Source organism: Meriones unguiculatus, chromosome 16 (assembly GCF_030254825.1).
Source record: "Meriones unguiculatus strain TT.TT164.6M chromosome 16, Bangor_MerUng_6.1, whole genome shotgun sequence".
Classification (NCBI taxonomy): domain Eukaryota; kingdom Metazoa; phylum Chordata; class Mammalia; order Rodentia; family Muridae; genus Meriones; species Meriones unguiculatus.
In genome coordinates this window covers 32,437,520-32,464,484 of record NC_083363.1, presented here as the reverse complement: position 1 = coordinate 32,464,484, position 26,965 = coordinate 32,437,520, and the positions used below count along the sequence as shown (strand labels likewise).

The window sequence follows — 26,965 nt, the reverse complement described above, 5'->3', positions numbered from 1 at the left end:
GGTGAGCCTTAACCTCTCTTCCTGTTTCCCAGAGTTAAAGAATTTGTTCTTGACAAGTGACATTTAGTAACTTTTTCTCTGGCTGGAGAAGTGCGATGATCTAAGTTGGTGCTTGTCTCTGCTTCTTGCGATGATTTCTAAATAGAGCAAAAATAGCTCTGTTGATGAGCTGCACAACCGGTCTCTCTCTCCCTCTCTTCCTCTCTCTCCCTCCCCTTTTTATGACTGAAGTTTAAGCTCTGCCTCCTGGCCTAGGAAAAGGGAGTCCTTTAAACTCCTCTTTGAAATGACGGAGGTCACAACATCTAAGATTGAAATGCGGAAGTGAGATCTGTTACATGTTTATTACTTAAATGTCACATGTGTCATAGCTCTCTGTCATGTGCTTATTACTTAAAGGAATAGTTGATAATTTTTCAAAAGATTTTAAAGGAGCCTTAAATTAGATCCAAAGACCCAAATGAGCTCAGCTCACAAGTTACATTTATGTTGTAGAAAGAATTCAGGGCTTTACTATTTTGCCTGCAGTCACTTCAGTGTTTAAAGCAAAGTGTTCTAACAGAATTTCCTCGGAAGTGTATAGTTTTAAAGGCTTAGAGAGGGTGGTTCCCCAAGCCATGATGACTCCCTTGGAGTTGTGTCACAACCGCACGCACAAGAAGCCCAAGCAGTGACAAACCAGAGAATCCCCCTTAAAACTCCCTAAGGTTGGTTTTCCCTAGGAAACCACCCAGAAGCATATTTGTCTCCGAAGGACCCCAGGTGTCCTGAGCCAACCCGGCATAGTAACGTGACAGTCTGCCGACTTAACCGAATACTCAGGTATTAAAGGCACACAGAGACCTCCAGAGCTGTTTGCTTGGGTTGGGATTGCCAAAGAATTACATGAATTAGAGAGAGGGTGATGGGTTTGTTCGTGGAAACAATTGACAGGGAAGCCTCTGCCATCCTCAGTGGTAAGTTTCCTTAAATGATGTTCAGAAACGAGTCTCCTCAGATAGCTCCTTTTGTAGATTTACTGTAATCTCTTTCTTGATTCCCTGAGTTCTTATAGTGGGGAGTCTGGGGAATTCATGAAGCGCTCAGCTGGTCTCAAGCTTTGAATGCCGTCTGGATGCTGATGACCTTTAAAGTACATCTCCAGCCACCAGACTTAGAGAGTGTTTGTGTGTATCTTTCCTCCTTCTGCCCTCCTTCCCTCCTCTTCCTCCCTCCCCTCCTCTCCCTTTCCCTCCCTCCTTCTTTCCTTTTTGAGACTGAGTCTTGTGTAGCTCAGGCTGGCCTTGAACTTGTGATACAGTCGAGTATGGCCTTGAACATGTGGTTTTCCAGCCTCCACCTCCTGAGTGCTGGGATTATAGTGTGCACCACCATGAGTGGTTCATGCAGCACTGAGGATTAAACCCAGGGCTTTGCAAATGCTAGGCAAGGAGCCTACCAACTAAGTTACAGCCTCAGCTTCAGACCTGAATGTGTTTTCAACTGTATAGCAGAGATTTCTACATGCATGTCAGCTGGGTATGTCATGTTTAACATAGATGAAACTGAATTGTCAATCTTCTCTTCCCCTGCCAAACCTCCACCAACCAAAGTAGTCCCATTCACTTCCCTAACTTCAACGGCAATAATCCTTGGAGTCATCTCATCTGCTTCTTCCTTTTACACTCTACAACCAGTCTCTTAGGTATTTTGAAGATACTACCTTGAAAACAGTCAGAGCTCATTACTTACTCACCATTGCCAGGGTGCTTGAAATGCTAGCATCAGTTGACTGGACCACTGAGGCAGTTGGCCCGCTGCCCCTGAAGCATCTTCATTGCCCTTCAAGGACTGCCTTTGTCCTTCTGCTTAAAGGGTCTGTTTTCTCTGTGTCCTGGGAGGTCTGTATTGTCTGTCCCCACAGGCTCTCTAATAGACAGCTGCTCACCACTGTCTTACCTACCATGAAAACAATGAAGCCCAGAAAGTTTGAGGAAACTGTCTCAAGGCTTATGGTAGATGGGACACCTTCGTAGCTAGCTCTAGATGCTTCAGCTTATGAGCTACAAGACCGTTTGTGAAGTTTGGGCTGGAGAATAATAAAGGCCTGTCATGGTGTGCCCTGATCTTCTCTAGGCCCTGATGTATGTGGTGTTAATAATTTTCAAACAGGACAACATGGGAGGTTATGTCTGCTAGTCAGTTCCATGTCCCCACAAGGATAATGTTGTAACCCTGTTTTCCTTTTGTTTAAATCCACAACTCTCTGTCCGTTTCAGAAATAGTGTCATCTTGGCTCTGGGCTCAGCTATGATACTGTTTCTCATGTCCTGTTCTAAGATCACATGGCGTTTTGGGAGTATCCATGGCCTTTCCCTCACCCATGGGACAGTGGCGGGAGACTCTGGACGCTGCTTCTTGCTTAGAAGCTAACTCTGCTGAATACCTGAACACCTGTTCCCTCACACTGATTCGCTTAGAGGCTAGTCCCTGGCTCTGGGAGGCCCCTTCTAGGAGATGTCCACTTCTTTATCCCAGGGCGGTTTCCAGAGACATAGCATGCCTGTTATCATCCGAGACTATGCTTGCTCGGCTGCCTTACTAGGCCTGTTCCCCGAGGCCATTTCTGAGCAGGATGTTCCCAGGTCTTCCTCCTCAGGGACTGAAATGGTTTTGTGTTCTGTGATAAGCTATGACACACTTGGTGGGGGACAGCAGACAGCAGCATGTACTCGCTGCCTGAAATCCTGTGCTATTTCTGCTGTGTTGGTAGTTTCAACTGTCAACACAACCTAAAATCTAGGAAGAGATCCTCAGTTGAGTAATTAGCTAGATCAGGGTTCTTGATTGTTAACTGATATAGAAAGACTCAGTGCATTGTGGGAGGCACCAGTCTTCGGGCAAGCGCTCCAGAACACTGGAAGAGAGGAGAAATGTCGCTGGGAGCACGTATGTGAGTAGACCGGTTTGCATTTATTTCTCTCTGCTCGTGTATGTGTTGTGATTAGCTGCTGAAGTTCCTGCCTTGACTTTCCCTCAGTGACAGACTGAGACCTCAGATTATAATCTCAATGGCCATTTATAGATAACCATAGGCATCTGACATTAGTCTCCATGTTAGCAAGAACTGGGGTGTGTGTGTGTGTGTGTTTGTGTATGTGTATGTGTGCGTGTATATGACAGGAGACATTGGTGTTATTCAAAGAACTATTTATCTTGCTTTTGGTCTCTCACTGGGACCTGGGGTTCAACAATGAGGTTCATGAGGACAATCAGCCTGGGATTCCCAGGGATTCGCCTTCTCTGAGGATTGTGAACTCTGCCGGGCCTGGATCTTTACAAGGGTTTTGGGATTGAGCTCAGGGCCATCCTCACGCCTGTATGATGAGCTCTTTAAGGACTGAGCATGTCTTAGTACTCTCTTCCCCAGTCTCAGTCTTTGCTGTTTGGGATGTCACATGATACATGTGACCATGTGTCTGAACTAAATCTTCCGAAGGTTTGGAGTTTTCTGTCTTGGTTTTTCTCAGGGAAGAAGTAAGAACATGACTAAATCTCTGGCCAAGTATTGAAACAAGATGGCAGGATTCTCGGCCGGCTTATTCTGTTAGAATTAGTTTATTCCAGATGGACTAGTTTCAGGTCAGCTTATTCTTTGACGTTTCAAACATTTTGCCACCTCAGAAAGGATATGCTAGAGGAAACACTAAAATAAAAATAACCTGTTGAAATTTGCTTAATGAACCACAGCCTCACACCTGGGGACATCAAATCCTCTTTAATTTTTTTCTTTTAATTTTTATGTAAATCATACCCAGTTGGCTGACAGAAGCATAAATTGCTTTTCACAGTACGTGGAAACCTTGGAGATTGATGTTTAAACTGTCATAACAAATATGCATTCACATATACTATACTGTTTGCTGTGTGTGTGTGTGTGTGTGTGTGTGATGTGATAGTGTAAGTCTGTGTGTGCATGTGTGTCTTTGTGTTATGTGTATATTAGTATGTGTGTGCTGTTTGTGATGTGTGTGGGTATGTGAGTGTGTATATTGTGTGTATACTGAGTGTGTGCATGTGTGTGTGTGTGTGTGTGTGTGTGTGTGTGTGTGTGTGGTATGTGATGGTGTACATGTGTGTGTGTGTTGAAAGGGTAAACTTTAGGGATTTTTTTTGGCCAGGTCTCTTTGGTAGAGCAGCTGCATCGTGCCCAGGAGGGCCACTTACTCCTCAGCCTCAGTGTCTGGACAGGCGGTAGGAGCCCTGTGGCCAGCCACCTATGATAGACAGAATCCTGTGCTGATCCTTCCCTGCGCCTCATGTTGCTTCAGGCCTGGTGGGCCTAGGAGACTCCTTCTCCAAGGAGGGGTGACTGAGCACGGGTGGAGGCTCTCTCTGATGGTCACTTGCTCCCACTTCGCCTGATGGTCCAGTTGTGTGCAGGGTCAGGGTGGATCTGTGTGGGGGAACAGTCAGCTCAGCTGTCGGTGGGTAGGGAGAACCAGCCTGCTGTCAGCCCTGTGTAGTTATGCCACAACCCAAAGCCTGTGCCTCTGCCCACCTTTCATTACATTCTGCTTCTCCAGAATTTCTGCTGGTAGTTGCTTCATAGCCTTTCTTTTCATTTGTATGACAGGCATACATGTCATACATACATGCATACATACGTGCACACACATATCTACACTCATGCTCTTGTACACATGTGGAAGTCAGAAGACAACTTCTGAGAGCCTGTTTTCTCCTTCTGCATGTGGGTCTCAGGGATTGAACTTAGGACATCAGGCTCGGCAGCAAATGCTTCTCGGCGCCACCTCACTGCCCATCCCAGACTGTCTTTGATTTATCTTTTACTTTGGTAGATTTGACAGCTTCTGCCTGGTAGGGGTTGGGCTCTTTGGAGGCCTTACAAATTAATTTCCTAGGTGATATGTGAATATTGTTTTCTTCTCAGAGTTCCAGCTGAAGTCACTTTTAATCAGCCCCACACTGCTGCCCCAAGTCCCTGTCCCCAAGAGGCTGCTCCATCTAGAGCCCAGCGCTGTGACTGGCTGCATGTGTCTTTTGCTAACCCTTTTCCAAGAAGATAGAAACCAAAGGAAATATGTTACTTGAAAGCCCCTGCAGCCAAACATTTTTGTACTGTTTGCTGTATAAGCCGTATTGTCTATACCTATCATTCTATGATGATACTGTACAGAGAGACCAACTCTACCCTGATCCCTCCCTCCTGCGCTCCCTTCCTTTCTTTCCTTTTTTCTTCCTTCCTTTTTTCTCTTTTTTCTTTTCTTTCTTTCTTGTCTCTCTCTTTCTCTGTGACCTCTCTTTGAGATACCCAGACTGCTTGCAAAGTCTCAGTCCTCCTGCGTTAACCTCTCATGCCCAACCTTCTTGGAGATTTTTCAGTGGCCTGGAGATGCGTACATACATATGTACATACATACACATGGAGGTGCACTCACATGTATGTGAGTGTGTGTGTGTGTGTGTGTGTGTGTGTGTGCATGTGTTGCTGTTTACCCTAAATTGTTTTCCAGCCATGCTGTTTTGTTGGTTACATTCAGGAAAGGTTTGGGGGCTTCGTTAACTATCCTGGGATTCTTTTTATAGACCACAGGATTTCACTCTTTGTTTCTCCCCTCAGGTCTCCAAAGACTGAGCTTCCCAATGAAGGCTACATCTTGGAATTGGATTACTGCTCCTCCTTAGAACACCTGACAGACCAGAAGCTCATCTCAGAATTCATTAAGAAGGTGAGCACCACAGTGAGACCAAAGCAACAGGCTCACGGGACAGGCCCCTAAGTGGGCTGGAGAGCAGGTAGCCGGCCAGCCACACCACAGGGACAGCTGGAGGTGGCTCTGGAAGAAGAATCTCCTGCTGAGGCCAGGGTGACCCTGTGTTTTTTCCTGTAGGAGCTGGAGTTGGATCCCAGCCAGCAGGCCTCCTGGCCCACCACTGGGCACACTCAAATGGGTCTGACTCCCAGATGCCATGCTCTGTTGTCTTAGGAGATCTCTGTTGCCCTTTTCTTCCATGGCCTGGGAGTAGGCCAGTAGGTACAGGCATTGTACCAAGCAACATTGCCTACCTGCAGGGACTGCCTGCGTCCTACAAGTGTGCCTGGCATTGAGCTTGTTCTGTGTGGGAGGTAGTTGGGGGCATTTTCATGCCCAGTTGCAGGCATTGTTTGAATTCTACATGATATTTACAGTAGAAGGGATGGCTGTACTCCAGACTGCAGCTGAGCTCTGTCTTCGTGGGTATCATATTCTCTTTGATGTAGTCCCCCAGTGTGCTGCACTGACCCCTCAACAGCGTTCAGAGAGTGCTGACGCTAACTTCCATGCACAGACCATTGCAACGTTTCTGTGCGCTGTGGCAGGCCCAGAATGGCATACATTTCTTTGTTTTGTTTTGAGATGGAATCTCACAGAGTCTAAGCTGGCCTCAGAGTCATTACAGGGCCAAGAATGGCCCTGAACTTCTAATCTTCCTTGCCTGTGTCTCCATAGTGCTGGGTTATAAGTATGTATCACCGTGTTTGGCTTATGTGGTACTGGGGGTTGGACTGAGAGTCTTGGTCGTTCTAGGTAAGCATTTTGCCAAACTGAGCCATATCTCCCATTGTTGTGTGTTTTATAGTAAATTTCCTGTGTGTGTGTGTGTGTGTGTGTGTGTGTACATATACAGAGAGGGAGGGCAAAGGATACATTCTAAATTAAAGATGGAAAAAGTATAATAGAGTAGACACATAAACCAGTAGTGGTTATTGTTAGCAAGTCTCAGGTTCTGTATGCTCATGGGTGCCATGCTTTTTTCCCATTAATTAATGTAGTTAATCACTTTACAGTCTGATTTCAGCCCCCTCCCTCCTCTCCTCCCAGTCCTACCCTCAACCCGCTCCACTTTCCCCTCTCCTCTTCAGAAGCAGAGCCCCCCCCCCCCATGGGGACTCACCCTGGCATCGCAGGACCAAGCACATCCTTTCCCACTGAGGCCAGACAAGGCATCCCAGCTAGGGGAAAGGGACCCAAAGGCTGGGTGCCATGCTTTCTTGTGACTGGTACTCAGCAGCCCCGCCAGAGGCGTGTGAGTGATGTGTTGTGCACCATGGCAGCTTTGACATGACGAGGTAATGGTAGTTTGTCAGTGCCTTCTCATCTCACAGTACCACAGTGGTACCTGCAGGCTGTTTTTGACATGTCACGAGGAACTTGACTCTAATTGACCTACACAGGTCCAAACAGCCACTTGAGATCCAAATAGCCAGTTACTGAATTCTCTAGTAAATCTTGTTGATTGTTCACATTGATCGAGGACTAGAACTAAGTGCTGGGATAACGGAGAACAAACTCACTGTGGTAATGATGGGTGGGCACAGTGGGTGGACGTTGCTTGGAGGAAGCAGCTGAAGTGAATTACATGTGGCAGAGGCTGCCTGTGTGGTCCAGGGATGGGAAGGGGTGGAAGCTGAGAGGGGAGGGGGGAGGAGTGCGTGGAGAGAGGGCTATGCTGGGACACTTAAGGAGCCTCCAAGAACGGTGACTAGCACCTTTGAGAGACTGAGGCACTGGGAGTAGGTAGGGAGGGAAGGAGGGAGAGAGGGAGGGGGCAAAAGAAGAGAAGAGGCCAGAGAGAGCCAGTTCTCAAGCAGAGGATGCTACAGGAGACCTTGTGAGGAGTATTGTAGAAGCGTGGAGAAATGAGATTGTCCTTTAAGGGGAATTGTTTGTTCCTTCCTCTCTCCCTTTCTTCCCTTCCTCCCTTCCTCCCTCCCTCCTTCCCTTCCTCCCTTCCTCCCTCCCTTCCTCCCTTTCTCCCTTTATCCCTCCCTTCCTCCCTTCCTTCCTCCCTCCTTTCCTTCCTCCCTTCCTCCCTCCCTCCTTCCCTTCCTCCCTTCATTCCTCCCTCCCTTCCTTCCTCCCTCCCTTCCTCCCTTCCTTCCTCCCTCCCTTCCTCTCTTCCTCCCTTCTACCATCCCTCCCTCCCTCCTTCCCTCCCTCCTTCCCTCCCTCCCTTCCTTCCTCCTTTCCTCCCTCTGCCTTCGACATTTGTTGAACATTCAGGCTTCAAGTCCCTGGGAGTAATCATTCACATCTGAAGGGGCCGGGAACCGTAAACCAGGAGCCAGATGAGCTCTAAGGTTCGAATTTAGTTAATTTTTCTAGGATGGTGAAGACTTTTCCACTCTGGTAGAATGTGGGTGATTATTTAAGAATGGAGGTAGTTTGTTGGTGTATAGACATGGGTAGATGGAAGGACCACCATGTTTTCCTAAATCCTGTAAGCGTCTACAGGAGAGGGCCATCTTCTTCGCCATACCCTAAGCAAGTCGGCTCGAGACATCCTAGAAGCTGAACACTGATGACCTGAAGCATGGGGGTCATATGATTACAACTCGGTTGCTTTAGGGTAGCTGAGGGTCTGTGGGGAAGACGTGGGAGAGAGGCTTCTTATCCTGTCTCCAGTGTGCTCATTTGAAAACGAGTGATAGGTGCCTTGGCCCTCACCAGACCAGACCATTGTGTGGTAGATGCGTTGCACCAGGAGGTGTTCAGGAAGCCATTCCCTGTTCTCTGTGCTGCTTGGCTGCTGTGGTTCCTTAATGCAGCATCTATGTAGGGTCAGCTCTGGAAGATGTTAGCTGTGCTTTATTTGACTTCCAATTTCTCCTCTTATCCCAGCATTCTTTTTCCCACTCATATTAATAGAATACATGTATATGGATATGTTTGTATATGAATGGTTAAGTGCCAGCGTCTGAGGGTTCATTTGTAATCGGTTGTAGTTGCTACAACCGATTGCCAATTCTATGTTTAAGAAAAAATTCTGGGCCTTGTTGATAGTTAATGACTGTGCCTGTGGCTTGCTATCGTTACTTCACTTCTGGGTCATTGTTTGTGTGAAGTAATGGCTCCTCTCCCTAGGCTGAGTAGATGTGTCTTCAGATAAGATGGTAATTAGCCGATGTGTCATTGTCCCATCCTGTGAGATAAGCGTACATTCTCTGCCTGTTAGAGATTAACTCAAAGCAAGCTGATTTTCTCCCTTAAGAACAATGTCCCAATATTATTTTCCCACCAAATGTTTTAAATTAGTGGAAGCTTTGGCTAGAAAACATGACTAGAAGGGGGAAGAGACCTTATTATTTTCCACAGTTTGGAAAAATAAAGTCATATTCTCTGTGTCGTGTAGAACTTGCTGACGATGCTGTAATTTGCTGTCCTCTCTCCACAGTGATCCTTACACAGGGGGTCAAGAGACCTGCGTAAAGATGAATCTTCCCTCCCATGGGCCTCTTGAAGTTCTCTGAGTGCTTTTTCTGGTGTGGTTAAATCTGGGTCATTGCATTCTGTTTTCCCCTCTCACATCCTGCAATGCAGCAGCTAGCCAGCCTGCCTGTATGTAAATCATGGACTGAACCACAGAGCATTTCAAATGCAGATGATGGGAAGGCTTAGCAAGACTGTCCAAGTCCCAGCGCCAAGTGGGCAAAGGGAACTGTGGGAGTGACAATGTCCCCTGAATTCCCTTGGGGCAAGGGTTCAGCTGTTATCCTAAGGGGTAGTCTGGGCTATCTGTGAGGCCCTCTAGCATATCCTGTTCCCAGAGTAGAATGAAGAGCCCTATAGAGAGGGGCCTGCGTGTTCATTCGTAAGTGTGTTCAGACCTCTTTACCCTCTCTGGACCTTCCAGGAAAGCCAGAGAAGCAGGAGCCATTATTGCACCCAAAATAGTGGCCCAGCTTTAAAGTGATGACAGCAGGGGGCTGGAGCCAGTGCCATGGCTGCCTCTTACCCTAAGTGGGTAGTGGCTCACGAGTGTCACCGGCACACGTGTATGAATGAGAATTGCATGTGTAAGAGCTCTTTGAAGTCACTTCATTCATCTTCTGATACCTGCTTCTGGCACATCTTCAAAGAGGACACTGAGCTGGCAGGGAAGTGGGATTGCTGAACAGTGGGGCCAGGATCTACCCTTCCCAAGGAAGAAGAGGCCCAAGGGCTGCAGAGAAGCCAAGTGAGCCAGGGAAGGTTCTTAAGAGCAGGGGTGTGCAGTCAGGCTCTGTGTAGTGAGATGGGGGGGGCAGTGACGGTGGCATGCCTGTGGGGGCAAGAGTGTGAAAAGACACAGGCCAGGTTCTGTCTTCGGTGTGGGGTAGATAAGTAGGCAAAAGTGGTCTCTTTTTCATGGGGTAGGGTTCTTTTGATCACATGACAAGGTCTTGCTCTAGCCAGTTCAGCTAGATTTCCAGTGAGGACCCTGGGAATGGGAAGGGGTGGGGCCTCAGAGCAGGGCCACTAGAAACAGCAGAAGGACTGTGGTGGGTCATGGCAGAGCTGTAATCCCAGCACCCAGGAGGCTAAGGCAGGAGGGCCAAGAGTTCCAGGATAGCCTGGGCTACACTGTGATAACCTGTCTCAGAAATCAAAGGGCTGGGCTACAGCCCAGTGCTAAAGCATTTGCCTAGCACATGCAAGACCCTGAACCCAATTACAAACAAGGCAAGAAGAAAAAGAAATTAGTGTCTCATCTCGTCTCTTCTCCCTCTCTCCTTTCTTCCCTCACAGTCCCTTTTGTGGACATACAGGTTTGAGAGGTAGAAAGGTGTAGCCACTATGCCCAGCTTCTCTGGGTAAAAGCTCCCTCATCTGTAGGATGAGGGAGAGGCAGGAGAGGCCACATTTCCCTGGTGCAGATGACCTTTGCCCTCAGACCCAAGGCCCTCACTCCTTGGTGATGGGGCCTGAGACCCACAGGACCACTCAGTTAGGAGTGTGTTACACTGACTGAGAACAACTGTGGGGAGACCAGGGAAGGCTTGGGCTATGCCCAGTGGAAGAGAACGCACCATCATCGATATTTATTGGACTGCATTTGACAAAGGACACTGCTGATACCTTGCTCTGGGGAAAACCCTAGAGCTTTGACGTTCTGAGGGAAAACGAAACAGAATGCCAGTACGGTCACTTTGCCTGGGGGACAGAAATGGCTCAGCACTTACTTCCTGGGGGCTTTGTGAGTATCTGGTCTCCTAAGGTAGGAAGCCAGAGTTTAATTTTATCCTATTGAAGATTTCTTTTACGCACGCATGTCGGCGGGTATGAACGTGCACCCGGGGCTTGCAGGTACACCGGTGGCCAGAGAAGGCGCCTGCCCTCCTGAGCGAGCTGCTGATGTGAGTCCTGGGGATCTGTTATAGCTTCAGGCCTCAGCCTGACACAAACCTAGAGACACCTGGGAAGAGGGAGACTCGAACGAGGAATTTTCTAGCTCAGACTGGCCTGTGCTCATGCCTGTGAGGTATCCTCTCAATTCTTCATGGATGCAGGAGGGCCCAGCCCACTACTGGCAGTGCCATTCCTTAGGCAGGTGGCCTGGGCTGTGTAAAACGTAACTGAGCAAGCCAGAGGAAGCAAGCCAGGAATCAGATTTCTTCTGTGGTTCCTGCTTCTGCTCCTGGTTGAGTTCTGCCTTGATGTCCTTCAGTGATGGACTGTGATCAGGACATGTAAGGCAAAGACGCCTATGTCTCCCCAGGTTGTTTTTGATCATGGTTTATCACAGCAACAGAAAATAAACAAACCAAAAAGGCGTTATCGAGAGCAGCAAGTTCTCTTCAACCCTGAGCCTTCTCTTCAGACCCAGAGAGGCTGACTTAACTGCACTCCCGTCCTCAAACCATGAGAAGTGCAACTTTTTTAAAAGGTGTAGAAAAAAAGTGAGGGTTCGGGGCTTGGGGAAGGAGAGAAAAAGATGGAATCCCAGAATGAAGTGTCTTCAGTGTGGAAAAAGTGATTTGGAGGCTGGCAGAAGAGAAGTGGGCTTAGCACTCACTACTGCAGAGAGGGGATGGGGGGAGGGGGAGGAGGCTTGGGGACACCATGGCAGATTTCGTGGGCACATGAGAACACAGTAGGGCAAGGGCAGGCGAGTCTTTCTGGAGAAGTGATCAGATTCACTGGGACTGACCCAGACAACAAACAAGTGCCATCTACAGATCCACACACCCTAGCGTCTGCCGAACAAGGTGCCCAGTGCACGCCATGGCTGCCTATCAGATCTTCCAGTAAATCAGCGCTTCCAGCTTTGATGGCCGCCGTGCTTTCACGTCTCTGATGAGCAATGGCGTTTACCTCCTCAGCAAGTGTACTCAACAGAAATGACAGCGGGACCACCTGTTTTACAGGGTCTGATGGCCCTGCCTAGAAAATGTGGACCAGCAGGAGGGCTCCGTGGGTGGAGGGGCTCATTGCTAAGCTCGAGGACATGAGTTTGATCCCTTGGTCCCATGTTGTAGAAGGAGAGGATCAACTTGTTCTTTGGCATTCGTACTCAGGCTGTGGCGTGAGCACGTGTGTGCATTCACTCACACGCACAATACATGTTAAAAGTGAAATCCCTTCAGTAATGTATTTCACACAATTGAGTATTGCCAGATGTAAACTTTGCAGCAAATGGTGAACTATTGCACATTCTTTTGTTTTAAGCAAATGAACCATTCAGAATCTGAGATGTGACAGATACTGTGTTCAGCAGGAAAATATTTTATACTACTTTACATAATTTAAAATTTAGTAGTATTAAGAATTTACCTCCTGTACTCATGACCAAGCCTGGCATTGCTCCATAAACTGATTCGTTTAAACACACTTCAGTGTCCTAAATTGAGATGGGTCATTTGTGACTTTGAGTGTCCGTCATAAGGGACGTGAAACCTGGAGCAGTACGTCCAGAAAGAAGATAACTAAAGAAAATCTAAAGAAAATTTGCTGTTTTCCTCAAGAGAAAAAAAAATGGTTTGGGGTCACTTTTAATATGTAACTTGAGTGTGTGTCTGCGTGTATGTGTCACGCACACAGGTGTCTGGGTGCCCACTCATGGAGGCCAGAGGTCGACACGAAGTGTCTTCCTCTGTTGCTCTCTGCCTTATGACGAACGGGCCACAGCACGGGCCTGGTGCACACTTCCATACTTGGCTTTTACATTGCTTCTGAAGAGTGGAGCTTGGGCCCTCATGCATGTGCAGCGAGCCAAGGAACCACCTCCCCTAACCTGAAGCTATTCTTTGAGGCCGAGTCCTGGTATGTAGTTCATGCTGGCCTCAAACTCTTGATCCTCCTGCTTCAGCCTCCTAAAGCCTGGGATTACCCATGTGGGCCAACACACTCCATTTAACATACAACCTCCTAGGGATTCATTTCCAGAAACTACATTTCCACTTGATATTAGGTATTAGCCATGCATATTTTAAACTCTACAGATCTCTCAGATTTGGAATTACTTCTTTTTTCCCCCCACGTTTACACTCGATGAAGCAATTTCATTCTGAGCCTTTTTTTAGTGCATCTTTTGTGTTTGGTGACTTTGTAATCTGAGAGGTTTCAGGGACATCCAGCACAGACATCCAGCTCCCCTGCTTGCTGCCATGCATATATCATCTGGGATCGGCATTCTTAGAGTTCACACATGACGGTGGCAGCAGGGACAGTCTGCAGTCACACGCTGTTCCGCCTCACCCACTCTTACATGAGTGCGGAGTCTGTGAAAGGAACCGTGTGCTCAGTGTCAATCTTTACAAAAAGTGAAGGGAAAGTCCCTTTCATTGAAGCTAGTGTAAATTCAGACAGGGGCACAAGTGAGCTGGGCTTGCCGTGGGATGCACCTGTAACCCCAGCAGTTGAAGGCTGAGGTGGAGAGTCCTTCCGGGCTAGCCTTTGTCTTCCGCTTGTCCATGCCTGGCAGTTGCCCAGGCCCCATTGGCTCCTTTAAATTTATGTACAGAATCTCTGCACTACCCTGTAAAAGCTACTTGAAGAAAACTGGTACAGCCTCCCCTCAATGCTTTATGAACTTTATGCTGTAGGAAGTTTTAACTTTTATTAAATCTATTCCCATATGCGTTGTCTCTCAAACCACTTATTAAATTAACTCAAGCTTTCCTCCACTAATGGGTTCTTCCGAACAAGTGATTTGGGGTTCCAGTGCAGGTGACTCAGAGCCCTTCCTTGTGCTGTGAGAGGTGCTGGGAAGTCTGGTGGGTATATCCCGTGCCTGTCTTCTGAGAGGTTACATTTTAGAGTGTCAGGGCTGAAGCCTGCCAGCATGTACAGGCTCTCTCTCTCTCTCTCTCTCTCTCTCTCTCTCTCTCTGTGTGTGTGTGTGTGTGTGTGTGTGTGTGTGTGTGTAAGGACTGTGCCTATTGCCTTCTTGCTTGTTGTACCAGCCTGTGAGTGTTACTTAATATGGGTCTAACTCTTGGCAGTGGAGATCATTTTAATGGTCCTTTTCCAGATACCTGCTTGGCTCACTCTCACATTTCTTTCAAATCTTTGCTCAAGTTCACCTTGCTCTTGCTGTTTACTTATTTAGTGAAGGTCATAGGCTGACCTTGACCACGGTCCACTGTCTTTGTCTGTCACGTGCTGGGGTTAAGGGCACATAGATGCATCACACACTGGCGCCCGCTGCTTTTTCCCCCACTAGTGAGATTGTAATTGGCTGCGCTGGGAGCCGGTGCACAGACGTTTCAACTTGTTCATAATTTTCAACACACATCAAAAACGTAAAGAGCCGTGTGGCAGAATTCTTAAAGACTCACTCCAGTGGCGCTCCTACTTCAAGACTGAGTCAGTTTTTCCTGAAGAGATCTCATGTACCGATGTCCTCAGACGATGACGATCCTTGTCTGAAGGGGAAGCTGTACGCCCGCGTGTGTGCAGCTGGAGGAGGACACTGGGTGATGTGCACTATCACTTCCTGCCCCACCCTGACAGGGTCTCACTAAACAGCCGTCTCAAAGGGCCCCATCTCTGCCCCGCACCCAGCACTGGGGTTCTAGATGTACGCCCTCTGTGCCCAGCTTTGACAGGGGTGCTGGGAATCTGAGCTCAGGTCTGCCTGCTTGTGTAGAAAGCTCCTTACCCACTGAGCCTATTACTACCCCAGCCCGTTGTTGTTGTTGTTGTTGTTTTTATCTTTCACACAGCAGTAATAGAACTATTAGGGGAACTCAACCACCATAAGCAGAGATGTTTGGGGGAACGCAAGGAGACATTTTGTTTAGGAAACAGTACAACTAAAAGCAGCACGGGCTGGGAGTAATTGAAAATATTCATGATGTATGCCATGAGTGTCATGACTCCCCGTTGACCCTCAGGGTGTGTGTTACCTACCTTTCTGTTGCTGTGGTAAAATGCCAGGCAAGCTAAAGAAGGAAGGGTTTCTTTGGGCTTTAGAGCTCCAGAGGGCTGAGAGTCTGTCAGCATCCTAGTGAGGAAGCAACTGGCAGGCATGGTGGCTAGAACAGCTGAGCTCTCACTTCTCAAGCCACCAGCAGCAAGCCTAGAGAGAACTTGATATGTCTCCTGGCTTTTGGAACCTCAAAGCCACCCCTACTGACATACTTCCTCAAGCAAACCCACAGCTCCCAAACCTCCCAGACAGCACCACAAACTGGGGACCAAGAGCCCGAGCATCTGAGGCCATGGGGGACGTCTCATTCAAACCACATTATGCTAAGGCGGAGAGTTAACCTCCCACCTGAGCGATGTTGACATTCAGTACCCACCAGGGCTCAACGGTCCACTAGTTTCTGCTTGCGAAAAAAACATGAAGAAATGAATGGTTTCATCTCTTTAAAAAATACTCTTATTTTAAAAATGGGATGAGGATGAGATTTTTCTCTTTCAGGAAAAAAAAGAAATATTTATATATATTCGGAAGAGCTATTAAAAGCCTGAGTTTAAGAGCAATCCGTAGATAACAACACTCAGGGTTGCCTGGGAAGGGCGACAGGAATGTGGGTGGGTGCTTCTGTTTCTTCAGAAGGCCAGCTTGGCCTCCTTTTTAGTCTCCCTGAGTTCTGCGGGTGGATCTCTGTTGCTAGGGTGGCCATCAGGGCCTCTGGTCCCGGTTTTCCTTTTATTTGCTCTTTTTTTTTTTTTTTCCCGATACAGAGATTGACTCTGCCTGTTTTGCCTCCATAGCTACTTTTGCCATAGCAGAAGTTTGACAGCTCTCCTTGGCTCTTCTTTTGCCACATAGCTGGGGTGGGGGGGAGTATATCCAGTGTTGAGGATGCAGGGGGAGGCCTTCATTTGACTGTTTTAACTTTCTGTGTCCTGTTATTAATTTCATTCATTCATTCATTCATTCACTCACTCACTCACTCACTCACTCAAGAAAGGGTCTCAAGTCCGTGGCTAAGGCTTCCCTGGAACTTGCTCAGCAGACCAGGCTGGCTCTGAGCTTGAAGTGATCCTCTTGCCTCAGCCTCCCAAGTTCTAGGATCACAGACATACGTATCACGTTGAATAGCCCCCGTTTCCGTGTCAGCTCTTGAGACATTTGACTGTTTTTGCCTCCTGGGCTGGCTGCCTGGTGTCTCTTCTCTGTGCTGATGGCACAGGACTCAGTGGGTGGGGGAAGGGTAAAAGTGACAGCCATGCCTTTCTCGGGCTGCCAGACTCTCTTCATTGAGAGGCTGCAGCAGGCAGACAATGAAGACAGCCAGCCGGCGACTCCGTCCGGTAACTCACAGCCTCTCCAGTCAGCGTCTGGGGCGGTTGGCGGCTCACTCGGCGATCCCTGGAAGTGGCTGGCTTAGGTGTCGCACGCGTGTTCCCACATACTACTTTGCAGCAGGCTGGTTACAAGTGTGGGGTGTGCCGTTGCCACCAGCGGGGGTGGGGAGGCGACAGAGATATGTCTCACTGAGAGCAGTGATACCATACTAACCTAAACAGCAGCCGCTGAGGTGAGACCCTTCATGGTTCCTGAGTTGATGATCCCCGAGATTGCTAACAGTGTTAGTTCTATGATGCTGTCAGGATATAGGTGGACTTTTGATGAGAAGGATTGTGCTTTGAGTGCTAATTGTGCACTGTCGGGGAATACATGTGGGAGCTGTACAGTGCTGAACATCCCTCTGTGAAGCCTCCTGTCTGCCAGGCAATTGTCATCCAAAAGATGAGTGGAGAAGTGGGGTGTGAGGGCTGGGGTGTCTCCTCTGTGGAGTGAGGTGATCCTGGCAGTGCCTCAGCTGCCTGCTGCTGTCTTCCCAACACTGGGAGCTGCACTTTGTCGCTGCTGACTGTTGTCTTTTCTGAGATCCAGGGCAACAGGATTTCTTTTCCTCCCTTTCCCTCCCCTCTCCTCGCCTTCTCTTCTATTTGCATCTCTTCTCCTCTCCTCTTCTCTTCTGCCCTCTCCTCCCTTCCCCTCTCCTCCCCTCCCCTCCTTTCTCTTTTTTTCCTTTGAGACAATTTCCATCCTAAGGGGAGGATGTCCTTAGGGTCTGGTCTGGTGCTGAAGGTGGCCAGAGGGGCCGGTGGGTGTGGAGAGAAAGTGCAAGTGGGAGACATTTTTCTGAAACCAGCCAGTCTTCTCCAGAGGGCGTCTGGGATTTTAATGACTCGGTTCTAGAATCTTTGCTTGATTCCAGTAGAGGAGATTTCTCAGCTACTAACCTAAGCGGCAGCCACTGAGGCAAGGCCCTTCATGGTTCCTAAGTTGATAATCCCCGAGATTGCTAATGGTGTCTATCTTCTTACCTTGTTTTTAAATTATTTCTCCTGTTACCAAAGAGGTCAGAGGTAAGGATGGTGCAGACTGGGTCTCAGTGCCATAGACACTCATGGATAAGCCCTGCTGGGTACATTTTCCTATTCTTTCTGTTCTTCATAGAGCCCACCCATATTTGTTGATTGATATTTTTAATGTATTTTTTTCCTCACCTCCTCAATTAACAGATGCCATCAGAGTTCAGAGTGTGGGTTATTATTTTATATTCCCAATTTTTCTTTCCTTTTTTTTTTTAATTTAAAGTTAAAAATAAGCATTGCCTTCAATGCAACAGAGTTGTGAGAAAAATCTAAACTTGGAACGATTCATTTGTTGGATCACTTTTGACTTCAGTGTTTGAAAGAATGAAAACTAAGGAAGGTTGTCACTGTGGGGGTGGCAGCGTGATGTGTAGAAAGCCAGAGAATCCAAATTGATGATTGTTATACATGCGACTGAGGAATAAGAGAAAACAGAATAAAGTTCCAAGAAACTCACTTCTTTTTATTATTATTATTATTCACTTTCCATCCCTGTCTCAGCCCCCTCCCTCTTCTCTTCCTGGTCCCATCCTCCTACTCTCTTCCCTCTTTCCCCACTCCCTCAGGAATGGGGAGCCCTCCCTCCCATCACCAACCTACAGCAGGGCATCAAGTCACAGCAGGACTAAGTGCATCCTCTTCCACTGAGACCAGACAAGGCATCCCAGCTAGGGGCAAGTGATCCAGAAGCAGGCAACAGAGTCCATGCCAGAGACAGCTCCCACCCTAATTGCTAGGGACCCTCTTCTAACTCTACACCTTCAGTGGCAGTCTGTGGCTGTATCCCCATGTTGTAAAGGTATTGAGAAATGGGTACCAGGAATGATAATGGTTCAGGTCACAGGGATGTTATTCTAGGGGTTAAAAGATGGTGATACAGGGCACAAACAACAAAACTATGTAAAAAGATAGAAAAACTGAAAATACAATGTTTAGGCATATTCCCAGTAGAGACAGTGTTTTGATAGAACTGTTCATTGTTTGGTTGCTGTGGAAACTTTATTTTCAATGGCTTCCCATTTTGAATATAAGGCGGTCGCCTCTCTAACTTCTGAGACGCTCCCCAGAGGATGATGGAAGCCCCTCTTTGTGCTGCCTAAGCCTCGAGCTCAGAGGCTCTGTGACCCCCTTTTTTCCTCCTGTGCCTGGGAAGGTGGGTATAGTTCCATCGTTCTGTCACTCTTGAATAGTACATCATCATTAATTCATGCTCTGCTGCATATTTGTAACTTGTGATAAACAAGAAGCAAGCCTGAGTTTGCCTACAAGTTTGCTGAGCCTATTAATAGTGTAAGCCTGGTGCAGGATAGTGAGTGTTTCTCTCATGGGTATGTGCCTGCCTCCACAGTTTGGATGCACCCTCACAAACTGAGAGGCTAATGAGGGTTGCTCTTATCCCTGAAGGCCCACTCCTAAGGAACATTTGCATTCTCTTCGTTTACATTTCTGCACGTTTGCAGGTACTCCTAACTCCATCTCTGATGGAGGGTTTGGGTGTTTGTTGAAGAAGCTGCTGCAGTCTGGAATCACTTACGGATATGAATTAGTGGGGATCATCGTATTTCAAAGGATGTTAAGTGGGGTGTGGTGACTCACGCCTGCAGTCCCACTTGGTAGGAGGTTGGCATACCAAGTGAGCAATTCCCTCCAATCACCAAGGGAGGGAGCGGTGCAGATGTGGGAAGAGACTCATAAAGGTCTGATAGCATGTATCTGCCACCTAAAGGTATCGGCTTTCAACAATAACAACCATTTGTTTGGCCCCAAAATCTTCTGGGCAGAAGCAGCCATATGTGCCCCTCCCCCCCAGGTGCTGTAGTTCCTGGGGGTCTACTTGTTGCTCTCTGCCTACTTGAACTTCCTCAAACGGTGACAGCCAGACTCTAAAAGAACAAGGTTGGAGTTCATTGGAACCCTATGGGCTGCCTCAAATGTCACGTGATCCTCCACCTCACTTACTGGGAGGGGCATCACAGACACCCACACTGACTCAAGTACAGGACACTTCTGAAGACTCCCATCTCTGTGGGAAAGAACGGTTCTGGGGTTGCGAGAAGTGATGGTGGCCATCTTGAGGAAAACAGCTTGCCACACACAGGTTCTGATGCACCGAGTTCATATTGAGTCCATTCTACTAGGAGAGAACTCTGAAGCCATGCAGAGTGAAATAGGGTGCATAGGAAAAAATGAGTGGGCTGCTGTGGCGCATGCCTGTAATCCCAGCACTCAGGGAGGCAGAGGCAGGAGGATCTCTGTGAGTTCCAGGCCAGCCTGGTCTACAAAGTGAGTTCCAGGACAGCCAAGGCTACACAGCTTTAAAAAAAAAAAAAAAAAGAAAAGAAAAGAAAAAAATCCAAAAACCACAAAAGAAAGAAAAAAGGAAAACAAAATTGAAGTTAAGCAGTGGTGTATTCTCACAGCTGCCGAGTGAGGGAGAAGCAGTCACCACAGAAATGAGTTCTCAAATGGGTTATCCAATTCCAGGTGGTCATCCCTGGAATCATATACATACAAGCAATACTGAGTGGATTCCGCAGGTTTGAGTTATCATTTATACGTATGTGTGATGATGACAAAGGAGAAGAGCCAGGAACTTAGGAAGGAGCGGGAGAGGGTAGCCTGAAAGGCAGGGTAGGGAAAGGGAACGGGATGAAATGATGTAATTATAGTAATTACGTTTCTCTCTCTATGTGTTGAGTGTTAGATTTAAGAATTATTGGATATCAGTAATAATCCTTTCTAACTGTGTGTGTTCCCAGATCCCCCCTCATTCCCCAAATAGTTGTCTGTCACACAGAGGGACCCTCTTTTCATAGTATATAAAATTCTCCCAGGTCACTTCCATCTTCCGGAAACTATACCTATGTTCTCCAGTGTATTGACAGAGGAACATAAAGCATTTTTTCCCCACTACATTGTAATAGAAACCAGTTCCAAATTTGCAGTTTAACAGTGGCATTTACCCTGGAACTTTGAACCACCATTAAGGCCACATGGCATTTTTGTTAGTTTGGACTCAAGGGAATTTTTTTTTTAATAGGTTTTTAAACCAGGGGTTAAACCAAGCATGATGGTACCCAATTGCAGAGTCTCAACGTTTTGTTAAAGTGCCTTTCAGTAATGCCGAGGAAGCCTGTGCAAGTTGGGGGATGGTGGGGAGAGTCACAAATGCTGGATACTAAAGCAGGGAGGTGTGAAGGCGGCATCTGCTCTCCTAACACTCTCAAAGCTCCTGTCTTGCCTCCCTCGTCTGACTTTGTGCTGAGGTTTGACTTCCACGAAGACTTTACAGATAGGCTTCTAGAAAATTCCCTGGAGTTCTAATAAGCCCTGGATGTTCAGAGCCCCCAGCCTGTCATTTCAGGGTCGCTGGTGTTACTGAAGTGTGGAATTGGGGCTGCCGACTCAGCAGCTCCTGATGCTGGCTGGCTGCCTGTTTGGGGGGTGGTAGTTGAGGAAATTCGTTACCTCATCTACACAGAGGCCCAGGTTGGGGCATCGCTCACCCCAATGGTAGGTACTAAGCCTAAGATTGCTGCTTCTTTCTTCTTCCTGAAGGGAAGGCTGACTTGAGTTGTTAAAACGTTAGAAACCCAGGTTTACATGGTGCTTCATCTGAGTTCCCTTGTCTGCGAAGATGATAGAAACAGCCTGGAGTGATGCTGCACTTTGTAACCCCTGCACCTGGGAAGCAGAGGCGGGAGGGTTTTGAGTTCAAGGCTAACCTGAAACATTTAGTAAATTATAGGTCAGCCTGTGCTACAGAGAGAAAGACTTTGTTTCCAAAAACCAAAGAAAGATGCTAGGGATAACCAATACGTAGGTTTTTCAAAATCTCAGGTGAACATATTTTCAAAACAACTAGCCTCTATTCTGTTGTTGTGTTGGTTTTCTTTTGTTTACGTGTCCCTGCCACAGTCCATCAGCAAGAGATACTAGAACAGAGACTGAAACAGAGGCCATGGAGGAGCAGTGCTTACTGGCTTGCTCTCCATGGCTCACTCATCTTGCTTTTTCTTATAGTCCAGGACCATCCTTGCTCACCCACACCATTTTCTTGATTGATTAATCAAGAAAATGCCTCCTAAAAGATTTGCCTGCAGGCCATCTGATGAAAATATATTCTTAATTGAGGTTTTCTTTTCCCAGATAACACTAGCAGCATCCAGCTGACAAAAGTCTAACCAGCCTAGTCCCTAGGATGGTCAGCGTTAATTGTCAACTTAACACCTGGGAGGAGATTCTTCATTGAGGAATTATCTAGATGGGGGTGGGGGTGTTTTGGGGCTTGTTTGTGGAGGATTGTCTTGTTAATTGACATCCCAGCCCACTGTGGGAGGTACCATTCACTTGGCAGGGGCTCATGAATGCTCTAAGAGCTTCCCTGAGGTCAGTCCATTCTTCATACCCAACCTTTTCTTTTTGGTTTATGTTGATGTTAAACACACACACACACACACACACACACACACACACACACACACACAGTGTTTTGCTTGCATGCCTGTATGTGCACCACATGCTAGCTTGGTGCCTGTAGAAACTGGAAGATGGAACTGGATCCCCTGTAATTACAGTTACAGTTATGAGCTGCCCTGTGGGTGCTGGGAACCAAACCTGGGTACTGTCTAAGAGCCCTGAGAGACTACTGGGTAATCTCTCTAGCCCCTTCCTTTGATTTTAAGGAGATTGGGTGTGCTGAACTACCACAGCATGCCTCATGCTTTCTGCCAACTCACCCTTAATAGCAGAGAATCAAAAGCATCACTTCCCCTCATCTGCAACCACCAAGATCTCAGAACCAGCAGGAGGGATCTCAAACTGAGTCTAGTCAAGGAAATGAGAAGGTTAACTCTTCAGGGTTTCTCAGAAGACGTGACATTCAGAATGGTAGGGTAATGCCACTTTCGTGCTTCCCCAGAACCTAGTCTTACCCATTATAGTAGGGATTCATGGTAGGTGTAAGATGATTGACTGAAGGGGTAAACGAGTATTACTAGCCCCATGTTTTAGGTGATCGACTAATTTGAGGAATAAGTAGTAAGATGCAGAGTCAGATCCAAAGGTTCAGGTCTTCAGGCTCCTTGCCAAATACTCATTCCTAGATGTTTGGGTCACCAGAGAAGACACCACCAGCACCACCACCACCACCACCACCACCACCACCAGCACCACATCTCTGTATGGTGTTCCACCTCATGGAATGCCCAGCAAAGCACTCTGTTAAGAAACCAAGTGTTGATACGTCCCTACAGGCAGCTTCAGATGAGAGCTCATGTTCATATTATTTTGAGGCTGTCTCTTCAGAAAGCTACACCGGTTGACGTGACAGAAATGGGAAGGGTTGTGTGTATGTGATAAAATATTCACCGTCAAGACTCCCGTAAACTGTGCGACCCAGAACAGCAGTTTTTGTGCCTAGTCCTGATACACACTGCTCATAGCTCTGTTTGCAGACTTCTGCTGTGTGCCCTGGTCCCCAGCAGGGGCCCATGAATCATGAGGAGAGATAGAGTGGACAGTAGTCTGGCTTTAAGGTATATTTGGGGTGTAATACACGCCTTAGAATTTTGAGGAGGATTAGAGTGGACCGTCTGTTCCAAGGTGTATTTGGGATTTATTAGATTCCTAAGACTCTTTCCATATTTTCTATTTTAAAATTTAAAACTTATGCGTATGGATGTGTGGCTATGTGTGGCTGTGTGCATTAGTGCGGAAGCCTGCAGGAGCCAGAGGGCACATTGGGTCAGCTGGAGCTGTGGTTTCAGGTGTGGCTGTTGGGAACCAAACTCTGGTCTTCCGTAAGAGCTGAATATGGTCTTAACCGCTGAGCACGGTCTCCAGCCCGCCCCCATCTTTTGCCATTTATACGATGCAGCGCGCTTGATAGCAGCTATGTACCAGCTACACCATTCAGGCATTACAGAAATCTCGGCGCGCTTCATTCAGTAAGGTGGTCACTAGTGATGACTGAGGAATTGACTGTTTTCATGTGAATTAATTTTACAGCCACATATGGCCAGTAACAATTATACTGCATAAACCAACTCTTTTAGTTTTTTTTTCTTTTTTTTTTTTTAATAAGTTTTGATCAGTGTTAATTTGCTGATGATTTACGGGCTTCTATAATTTGTGGAAAATAAGATCACCAGCTGTGGCTGTCACTTCCCTTGATCAGTATGGAGCTCTTCTCAGCACAGCCTGTTAGCTGGGCAGAAGCAAGCACCCAGCCCCTCTGGCCTCCCCCAGCCCCACCCCAGGTCCTGGAGTCACTGTCTGGGGCACTTGGCCTTAAATCCTTCAGCTGGTTGGTTGGGGCCTGCTGCGTTGTAGAACTGACACACTTTATGGGAAGTCAGCTGAGATGGAGAAAAGCTGGTGAACCCTGGTCTACACCAACAGTGCCTGCCATTTGTATGTTGGCCATACCTTTAAAGTACCCTCTAACAGCATTCAGATTAGCATAATACTTTACCAAACATCCGGTCACCATAACATAGACAGGGTGACATAGAGTTAATTACGGCAAGTCCCTTGTTGGGTTCAGATGAACCGGTCTCTGACCTTTGCCTGTGGCACCACATGTCCTGTCCCTATCAGTCTCAGGTGTGAGCAGAGGCTTTGTGTGTCTCCCCTGTGGGTGAGGAGAGCTTAGCATAGCACGGCTGCTATGACTTATGAAGTAAGCCTGAACCATGTTTCAGTTCTCCCTGGCTTCACCATGGCTGGTATATGGACTCTACTGGAAGTAACCGCTAATTCATCGTAGGTGTTCTGGGAATGGCGTGTGTGTGTGTGTGTGTGTGTGTGTGTGTGTGTGTGTGTGTAATAAAAGTGATTCCTTGACTATGTAGCCAAAGTTGATTTTCTTTTTCCCCCACTGAGATGGGACTTTTATATAATTAAATTTCAAGACACCTTTTCTCTAACATCCTGATTCCATTAGCCACGGAGTTTGTTCCAACATGGTAAAGTGTTGGATCAAGTCTTGGCTCAGTCCAAAAGGCAGTAGTTAGCTCTCCAGACCTACCCAGAAGTCCAAAGGCAGGAGAGGTGAGGAGAGGGCAGTGTACATGAAGTTAGACAGGCATTTCATGGGCATCTCCGCAGAGGCTGTGCTGGGGAAAGACTTGCAGTCCAGGTTCAAGGTGTTCAGGATGAGTTCGGCTTTGCTTCTGAGCGGTGGCCAGTGGGACGGGCTTCCTGTGCTGGAAGGGGCTGTTTGGGACCTAATGGAATGCATGCAGATGAACTTCCTAGAAGAGTTACACAGTGTTAATTGCTGTTTTGCCTCATTACAGTTGTGGTTGTGCATGTGAGCGTCTGGGAGCTCCATGGCTGAGGTGACCAGATTACTCACAACTTCACCTTCATACTGACTTGATCTCGGGCTCTTGGAGACTGTGGTGAGGCCATGGTGTCCAGCTGTGGGGTTAGAAGAAGGTGGCCTTAGCTGTGTGCAGCATTGGGAGGGATGAATCTGGCAGGATGTGGCTGAATGTATGAATAGGTAGGTAAGAAAGGGAGGAGCTGGGGAAAGACCCATGTCTCCAGATTCAGAGGGAAGGTGGGTGGGGACCCAGTGGCTGTGCCCATGGCAGAATTGGTCAGAACATACAGTCAGGACTACAGGCACAAATGTGGGAATAACAAGCATTATCAGAGCTGAAACTACATGACTAGGAGGGAGTGAGGTGGAGAAAAGCTGGTGAACCCTGATCTACACCAATGGTGCCTGCCATTTGTATGCATTTGAGACTTGTTCCATAGAGGTGATGAATAACCAAATGAAGGAGAAACAGACAGGACTCTGGTTAGCCATAGTTTTGGTCAGATGATTTTCTGAGAGAGAGAAATGAAAGTGTCTGCACTAGGGTAGGGTAGACATCAGGAGATCAAGGCTCCTGGGTTCTGGACAAATACTGATCTTTTTTAAGCAGACTGTTTTATTTTAAGTTACATGTTCATGTCCCTGTGGGGGTATGTGCTTATGAGTACAGGAACCTGTGAAGGCCGAAAGGGGACATCACATCCCCTGAAGTTAGAGTTGCAGACTGTTGTACAATATCAGACGTGGGCGCTGGACCCTGAGCCTGGGTCCTCTGCAAGAGCAGGATGCACTCCTGACTATGGAGCCCTCTCTCTAGTGCACAAATGCTGGTCTCTGGCTGAAGAGGGTTTGTTACTCTTCCTGCTGCACAGTTGGGCAGCTTGTGCATGAGAAGTCAGTATCCCTCCACCTCCTCATTCCGCAGGAGCCCACCTGAAGGGCAAAAGGTGAGCTGCAGACAGATACACACAAAGATGCTTCATCTGAAGTACCAGGAGGTGGAGTCCCTGGAAAACTTGGGATACGGGGCACATCTAACGTCAGCTGCTTTTTAGAGGGTTCCGTGCTGACAAGATGAGTTTGAAGTAATCTTGTAATCTTCCCCCTAGACTCTGCCCTTTGCTCCCAGTGCTACCAAGGTGGGAATGTCAGGGATATGCTGCCTGCGTGTGGTGCTAGAGCCTCTGTGGACTTAGTGTCTAAAGGCATGTGGGCTTCCAGCCGTGAGGGTTTTGGCCAGCCTTCTTTCTGGATGTTCCTGGCTTCTCATGTCATGGTCCAGAAGAAAATTTCTCGAAGTTTCTGTAGCAAATCAAGCTGTTACCCATCTTCAAACTTGGATAATTTTTATTCTTGCCTTTAATGTAGATTTTCCATCTCCCTTTCCTTCAGACGTGTGGTAAAATTCTATTCATTCTTCAAAGCCTCCGGCAGCATTTGATCCTCAAGTAGGTTTTGTGAAGCATAATACTGTAAAATATAAACCATGTTTTACTGCTTTTATGAATGCGTTCTTCAGTTTTGCCCCAAATCGTACCTCAGTTCTATTCCGTTATATAATGCTTACAGTCCTAATCTCGCTCTCCTTCCCTCTCTCCTTTCTTCCTACTTCCTCCCTCATTTCTACATCTTTCCCACTTAGTGTGTGTGTGTGTGTGTGTGTGTGTGTGTGTGTGTTAGAGACAGTGTCTCATATGTATCCTAGGCTAGCCTTGAAAACTCTGTGTAACCCAGGTTGGCCTCAAATTTGCAATCCTCCTGCGTCAGCCTCCCTAGTACTGATACAATGTGCTGATCTGGGCCAGTGTAGAGAATGAATAGATGGTTGTTGAATTCCAGAGCAGGAAGCTTAATGCACCACCATTGCACTCCCAGGGAGGTCAACTCCAGGAAGGAACACTCACACTCAGGCATTGCATTACAGTTCACACGCCTGCATGCATGCACTAAGTGTGGCTTCCCAGCAGACCACCACTCCGTCACTGTGAAAACAACTGTGCGGAACGCCCCAGGCCTGCTGCAGAGGGCCCTACAGCACTCAGACACA

General features: G+C 47.5%; 1 protein-coding gene across 2 annotated transcripts in view; it reads left to right on the top strand.

The window, feature by feature from the left end:
• Positions 1-26,965, top strand: part of Rftn1 (raftlin, lipid raft linker 1) — a 201,743-nt gene that overhangs the window by 96,949 nt on the left and 77,829 nt on the right. For both annotated transcript variants that reach the window (XM_021636247.2, XM_021636246.2), the window contains exon 4: positions 5,624-5,732. In XM_021636247.2, the coding sequence (XP_021491922.1) occupies positions 5,624-5,732 (109 nt within the window). The remainder of the gene's footprint in view (positions 1-5,623; positions 5,733-26,965) is intronic.